This window comes from Morone saxatilis, unplaced genomic scaffold, assembly GCF_004916995.1.
Source record: "Morone saxatilis isolate NCDOM2014 unplaced genomic scaffold, NCSU_SB_2.0 Contig3, whole genome shotgun sequence".
Classification (NCBI taxonomy): Eukaryota; Metazoa; Chordata; class Actinopteri; family Moronidae; genus Morone; species Morone saxatilis.
The window spans coordinates 5,698,726-5,706,494 of record NW_023339873.1 but is presented as its reverse complement, the minus strand read 5'-3'; the positions used below and the strand labels follow the sequence as shown (position 1 = coordinate 5,706,494).

Below are 7,769 nucleotides of genomic sequence, written 5' to 3'. Positions count from 1 at the left end.
AATTTAGAAGAACTAATAGAATAAGACATGTGCCATGTCATTAGATAGCATGGAAAAACTAAACATTCGGGCCAGTTCTGAATGAGCTGTGTGGTGGGACAGACTAAGGTGGAGAAAAGAGAGGAATGATGCCAATCTTTGATAGTTTGTCTGTTGGTCCGTCTGACTTTTAGGCATCTTCTGACTTGATCTCTGGCGTCACTATGAAATTAACATCTTTGGTTTTGCACATTTTTACCACATCCAACCAACTGTACTTTGTCTTTAGTTCTAAAAAGCCAATATTAGCACGCTCAGCTGACCATTTTCATGATTATACCTGCTAAACATCAGCATGTTAGCATTGCCATTGTAAGAATGTTGGCATGGTGATGTTTAGCATTTAACTACATAGAGCCTCACCAAGCTGCTACCACGGCTGTAAACGTTAGACAGGACAAACACCAGGACAAACACCTGCAGACCTCATCACTGCTACGAATTCCCTGCAGGACTCCTTTGCAATGGAAAACATTCAAACATATTTGAATATTTTAATTAGGGAATTTCACAACAGTTTTAATATATATATATATATATATATATATAACATGTCTTAGTTAAGTATTTACATTTAGTAAAATGGTAAAAAAAAAAAAAACAGGTCGGGTCAAATGAGTCATAAAACACTGTTTTTGTGTAACATTATTATTTATTGTATAACCATTTTACTGGGGATTTAATTTATTGTTAACAATGAACTGTATTTTTTCACGTATATGCTTGTTTTAAAATTTTTATATGAAAATAAATATATATACAATATATATACAAAATAAATGTGATGGAATAAAAACTACAATATGCAAAAGAGCAGAAATGGAAAGTAGCAAAAAAAAAGAAAAGTATTAAAGTAAAAAACATTCACTTCAATAGCTTCTTTCATTACAACCTCCTTGTGTGGTAAATACCAACATCTTCTCAAGTTTATAATGCAGGCTTTGTTATAAATTACACATTTTTCAGACTAAAAACGATGATAATACTAATCTTCATGTGTAAAAATCATTAGAGTGCCTGTTTCCTGGGGTGCTCCTGTAAGACAGACATTTACCAAAACTTTATGATTATTGTGAACTTCATGATTGAAGTTATTCGAGTTGCACACAATTCAAATAAGAGGACAAAACAATGCAAAAGTTTATCTACAAAATCTTTAATCCTTCTTAGAAAAAAAAGTTTTTTTCTGTCATACATTCATAAAAAGTGAGGCACTATCATCTCCCCATAGTATGACACGGGACCATTCAGCTGCAGTAGTGCTAAACAATAGTCAAGTATATGTTTTATATACATTTACATATATATATGCATATACATTTTATTTGATCTAAAGTTCACAGAATATCCAGTAATTCTCATGAAACAGTGTAGTGCAGCTTTTACACGTACAAAAAACCAAGGAACCAACTGAATGTGATTCAGTGAAGCTGACAAATACTCTGACAAATCAAACCTGTGACAAAATATAAAACTATAAACAGACTCAGCTGCACTTTTATTGAGGATGTGAAGATGTCAGTAGATTAAATAAAAAACACAGCCCTGTAGTTTTCACTCTTTGATCTTGCTGCAGCATGACAGTGCAAATCTGAATCACGTTAATTACAGCAACAAAACGAGAAATAAAGATATTTCTTTTTAGTCCAAGTGCTTTGTGTAAAGACAGTTTAACCGTTTTCCAGTCAGACATGAAACCGTGATATTACACGGCTGTTTCACACTCCACAAAAGGTGTGTGAGCCTCGGGAAGAAAACTCTCTGTCTCATCCGGTGATGGTCCGTCCTCTTTTGGGAATGCCAATCCATTCCTTTCTTTGACTTGTGGAGGCAGCCTTTGTTGTGCTGAAAGCTAGAAGATTAATAGAAATATCATTAAAAGGTAAATAAAGATAGAAAGATTAAGTAACTGAGATCATATCCCACCCTAAAGCCTAAGCACTGAACCCTCACAGACGTCATCTAGTGTTAGTGTGTGAGAGGCTGTAATGGTATAAACAGGAACGGGTCACTACACAACACGACATATTCACTTCTCCAAACGTATCTCAAAAAAGCATTTCATTCATTCTAGCCACTGTTTTTGTTGCCAATGTGTTTTATTTCTAATATTCATCTTTATTGTTTGGAGTTTTACTTATTTTCTGTATTATTTGAATTGCCTGATTTGTTTGCCTCAGTCCTGAAATGGTTTAATTCTTTTAAAGCTCTTTATAAAATTGTTTTCGTTATGAAATATATTATTATATCACGTTACCTTGATGACCCCACGTTAAGTAGCCTTCAATTACTTTTTATTTTTTTCACTTTCTTAGTTATAGCTCTTCAGGGACCGACTGCCTGATTTGAACGTCTGAATGAACGAGAGCTCACTGTCAAATGATCAATTTGCTTGTTTTTGTCACAACAGCTTCATACACGTACCTGTAAACATTGTTTCTTGTTACTCCTCCCACGTTTGTTTTGTTAACGCTTCAGGGCTTCTCCTGATAGCCCCTGTATTTAATGTCACAACGCTATGAACTGTGGGTAATTCCCTCGGGCAAAGTCTGCAGCATTGCGGACTTACAGAAAGTGTGGATAAAGGGCTCAAAACGTCTGCCCAAAGCCCTCTCACTCATTCGAATCTTCACGTTTGTATCTCGATATATCTTTACATTCTCACTGAGCCTGAATCACTGTATCTGAGGCGGTTTTTAAATGTGTTGCTCATACCGATTATCAAACATCATCATTTTACTTACCATCTCTCCCAGAGGAGTCACACAGCAGAGTTTCTTTTTGATGTGCTCAGGGAGAAAACAAAGCAGTTTCCCCAACAACGGATAGATTGTGCCTGGGGTCACATCTTCTTCTTTCATAGGCCCTAAAACATAAATATATATGTATATATTAAAACAATTTAAAGTTAGAGAAGAAAACCCCTGTATTACAGAGGGAATGTGTAAGAAGTTGCCTACCAGTGAGAAAGCTGATGATCAGGCCTATTAGGATGACTGTGAAGCAGCTGAACCCGCTGTACCACATGTAGGACAATGAATAAAATCTTTTCAGCCCAGACGGTCGGCTGAGGAGCAAAGACAGATGATTAACTTGTGAAATGATGGCAGTAAAAACAAATCATGCTGTGCTGTTGGTGTGCCTGATACCTCAGAGTGACGTTTCTGAGCACGGTCTGAATATCAGTAGTCGCGTTATCCGATAGAAGGATGGCTCTGCATTCGGGCGGTGGTGGTCTCGGGCCGGAGCTCCGAGTGACAATGCTCCCGATGCCGACCCAGAAAGCCATCGCCAGACCCGCCCCCAGACCTGCCAGTGCTCCCTGGGAACGACAGGAAAACACAATTTACTTATTTGTAGATTTACATTTATTTTTAGGAACTAGTAGCATTGCATTTAATTTTTTTGTCATATTTTCTTCTAATTCTGGCTTTTTTTCGTGAAATACTGAACACGTTCAAGTCCTCTTTGTCCGTCTCTGAACAAAACTTGAAAAGGAAAACTCACATTAAACCAGACAACCAACATATATTCCAGCGCACACCACAATGCTAAAATCAACACTGTTTTATTACATTAAAAACAAAACAAAAAGGAGCTAAGGTTGCTTCATCAAAGTCGCTCTGTGCTTAAGTCCCAACAGTCAATACAATAGTATTGTACAATAGTATTGCGTGCCATATCAAACTACAAAAGTTATTAAGCATTAAAAGCCATCAATTTGATGAACTTTTGTACCTTTTCCAGACTCATTTTTGTTTTTTGTTTTTTTAAGTAATTTTTTTGGCCTTTTGTTGGCTTTATAGATAGACAGCTGTAGAGAGAGAGGAGAGAGAAGAGAGAGAGGAGAGAGAGGGGATGACACGCAGCAAATAGCCGCAGGTAGGATTCGAACCCAGGCCGCTACAGCAACTTGGGATATGGGTCGCCAGCTCTACCGACTGAGCTAACCAGGCGCCCCAAACCGTGTCAATCTTAGTATCCTGGTGTGTGCTGGAATATATTTTAGTTGTCTGGTTTACTTTGGTTTGCTCTGCACCAGCTGGCACCTGGAAGAAAAGCACTGCTGTACACAGGGTATTTTCAACTTTAAGTAAGTCACATATTAGTTGAAGCTCATATCCATAATAAGCCCATAAACTGTAATGTACACATGACTTCATTTTTAGCTTTCACATGTCCAAATGTTGGAAACCACATTGCAAAACATATTTTTATGATTAAAATATTTGGAAGATAATTTATTACTTTAAGCCAAAGCAGCGATATAACAAGATGTTTTTACTGCACATTGTCTCATGATATTGTCTAATTAATGAGGTTCAACTTACAGTGGAGTTAGCCCACGGGAAGAACAGCCCGAGACAAAACAGACCAAGAATCGGACCTCCAACCATCCCAAAGATTTTCAAAGCCACCTGGGAGTTCAAACACAATAACAGTCAGTGCGATTTAGTGACAAATGTTGGTTCTTATTTAATCACACAGGCTGTGAACTTACCAGTAGAACGGAATCGCCCATTAAGTGAGTGAGATAGGCCATGGCCAGACACAGTAGCCCGTAGGACATAGCTTATTGGGGAGGCACAAGTTGAAACAAACGCATCATTATTATACAGCTCTGTAACGTGCATTGATCAGTCCCTCCAGGAAGCTGCGATCGCAACAATTACACAAATTCAACCAAGTAAACCAGCAATTTTGTCCAATAACTGCTTCTTTTCCTGTGCAAAACGTCACCAAACTCACTTGCTTGTTTCTACTTGTGAAGATGCAGATCATTTTACTTCAAACAGTGCAATTTTATTCTCACTGGAACAAGTTGCCTTCAGTTTTAATTATACAAAAAACAGAAAACGCAACTTGTATTGCAATTTTTTTTTAGAAAAGATGCCGTTAAACCAGGTATTTTAGGCCGCAACAATCCCCAAAGAAAGCCTGTGAAATCCTGGAGGGACTGATTGATGAATGTTAAGCTTGAGAGAGCTAACCTAAGGCTTTGGACAGCAGGGTTGCTCTCTCCTCTGTCATGGCGGGGAAATGTGGTTTGATGAGGTCTTCCATTGTCACAGTGGCCAAAGAGTTAAAAGCAGAAGAGATGGTGCTGCACAGGAAAAGCAAAAACAATGAATAAATACAAACATTAATGTAAAAAGTATGAAAAATAGTATACATTTTATTTTAACTGCACTCCCACGGTGACAGGTGTGCAGGAAGGGAACAGGCAGATTTGTATCAAAGCTTTCTTACAAGATTCAAATACAAATGCATTGCACATTTTCTTTTTAAAGATAACCAGGAGAAATGAAGAAACCTTTGAGGTGAAAAAATTCAAGATTTATAACTGATTATACACTCTGTTGCTGTTGATTAGGTACACATAGCTGAAACTAATAAAGTCAGTTCTGCAATAAATCCTCTCTTTATGAATGTTATAATGTTCAGTTATTGTTGATGCTGTTTTAGAGAGGCGTTCATTCTGCAGCCGGTGGTTCTGTTGTATAAGACTAAAAAAATAGATGATAAAATGCATTAATTAAAAGTCTGAAGGAGAAAATCTGTGAGATTTTGGTGAAAATGACAGAAACTACTGGCTCAGAACCAATAAAATGACATAAGCATAAATTGATAAAGACCTTTATGACTTCATTAGGGTCAAAAGTCAACACCAGAAATGTGAAAAGTTCACTAAGACGTTGTAACTACTAAATAGTTGCCTGTGTTACTGAACTCTTTACAGCCTCTTCCCTGGTTATTGTAAAAGGGACACACTTAGGGATAAGATGATATACAATATTATTGCGCATCAGTGTACAAAAATCTTTCCAGAATCCTAAAGCTGTCACCATGGCTGACGGCTCGGCTTGCCTGTTGTATCCCCCGAGATGTGAGGAAATAACATAGATTCAAACATACAGAGCAGGGAGATTAGGTGCCTATGTGTGATGCAATAAATATGTGTTATATAAAGTAAAGTGATTCTAGTATGTTTAGTGACATTTTGAGTATATTTTCATGATTTTTGTGATAATAATCACAATTATTTTGGCCAAGATATAATCGTGACAGGAAATTTTCCTATCGTCCCAAGTCTAGAGACATCCACACATCTTGACTGATGTCGAGATACATCAATCAGTTCATGTACAAGCCTCCCTCGTGCTGGTGTTCTGCTTAGACTGACAACCTGTTTAACTAAAAAAGGAAAATTTAGACTGATGCGTACCTGAGAGCTGCACTGAATAAACACGCAACAAACAGTCCAGGCAGTCCAGGGAGGCCTTGCAGCATATCCATCACAAAGTATATCACCATCTGGAAAAAAAACATATTATGTTTTATGAATTTCCTGAAACCTTCAGTATGTTTTGCATATATTTGTTAGTCACGTTAAACGACATATATATCTGACATCTATGAGAACAAATTTACATAATGAGCCTAACGGGAAGAAAGTATGCAAATATTCATGCTGTACCTCTCTTAAAATCAAGGAAACAAAAAGGGCAGGAAAGGTAAAATCATATTCACTCTAAACAGGGAAAAAAAACACAGAAACTCACTGCATCCCTTGAAGAGGTGCCCAGTTTGTCAGAGTGATCCTCTCCACAGTATCGTGCAAACATGACCAGTCCCATCACACAGCTCAGAGCCAGGGCCAACTGCAGGGAGGGAAACACCATGTAGCAAGACCTGCCGGCGGATAGGAACGTAGTAAAACTGGTCAGTTCTGAGATTTTCTTGGTCTGTCTTACAAGTATTTAATCATAAACCAACGTCTTGACCATATCAAAACTCAAGGGATGACCAAAGTCATTAGGATTCATCTTCTGGAGATTATGATCTGTACAAAGTTTCATGCCAGTCCATCCAGTCGTTCAGATATTTCCATCTGGATGAAAGTGGTGGGCTGACCAACCACATGTTTCTAAATGACCTCAAAAAAACAAATGCAGAGTGTCACTAACATGAAAAAGGCTCAGTACAAGTCATGTTAATGACTGTGGAGCTTACAAACAGTATCTGTTTATGGTCCACACAGCGTGGTCAATAAAAAGTCTATAAAATACCGGCCAACTTTAAATCTACTTTTCTATTCTATTCTGAAAGCTAACAGAAGTGTGAAGAGAGGGATTCAATGTGAAAATCTACAGTACCTGACAGCATCTTTCTCTGTGCGTGAGCTGAGATATCTTTGGACCTGAGCCTGGTTCACTCCGTACAGGGACAGCATGAGGAAGACCCCGCCGACCCCCAGAGTCCAGAAGGTGTGTCTCTCCGTGGGATCTGGGTTTAGGCTGAACATGAGAGAGAGAAAATACAGTACTGAGACAACACTTTAGGGAACAAACCAGCAAATGTGTGCACTGGAATTTATCTACACACAGAAACAAGTGAACCATGGAACCACCAGGATTTTAGTCAATACAGTAGCTGGTTTCCTTTTTACAGTTTTTTTTAGGTTGTTTTGCCTTCACTGGTAGTACAGCTCAAGATAGACAGGAAAGCTGGAGAGAGCAGGGATGACACGCAGCAAAGGGCCACAGATCAGACTCAAACCCAAGGACCCAGCCCGGGCACATGGGGTGCCAGCTCCACCAGGCGTGGTTTCACACTCCTGACTGATCAAAATTGTGCAGACGAGAGAAATTAGCTGCTATTCTGTCCTCAATGTTTGCAATGGAAAAATCTGCAGCCACTTGGTTCTCCAATCCAATCCAATCCACTTT

The 7,769-nt window shown here is 38.4% G+C and overlaps 1 protein-coding gene across 1 annotated transcript in view; it reads right to left on the bottom strand.

The window, feature by feature from the left end:
- Positions 1 to 1,179: 1,179 nt before the first annotated feature.
- slc5a6b (solute carrier family 5 member 6) overlaps positions 1,180 to 7,769 on the bottom strand; it is a 10,994-nt gene continuing 4,404 nt past the window's right edge. The window contains exons 7-16 of the mRNA XM_035674270.1: positions 7,197 to 7,337; positions 6,603 to 6,732; positions 6,266 to 6,354; positions 5,031 to 5,143; positions 4,541 to 4,611; positions 4,371 to 4,457; positions 3,189 to 3,361; positions 3,000 to 3,106; positions 2,784 to 2,905; positions 1,180 to 1,891 (exon numbers count right to left, since the gene is read on the bottom strand). Of these exons, the coding sequence (XP_035530163.1) occupies positions 1,745 to 1,891; positions 2,784 to 2,905; positions 3,000 to 3,106; positions 3,189 to 3,361; positions 4,371 to 4,457; positions 4,541 to 4,611; positions 5,031 to 5,143; positions 6,266 to 6,354; positions 6,603 to 6,732; positions 7,197 to 7,337 (1,180 nt within the window). The 3' untranslated portion in view covers positions 1,180 to 1,744. The remainder of the gene's footprint in view (positions 1,892 to 2,783; positions 2,906 to 2,999; positions 3,107 to 3,188; positions 3,362 to 4,370; positions 4,458 to 4,540; positions 4,612 to 5,030; positions 5,144 to 6,265; positions 6,355 to 6,602; positions 6,733 to 7,196; positions 7,338 to 7,769) is intronic.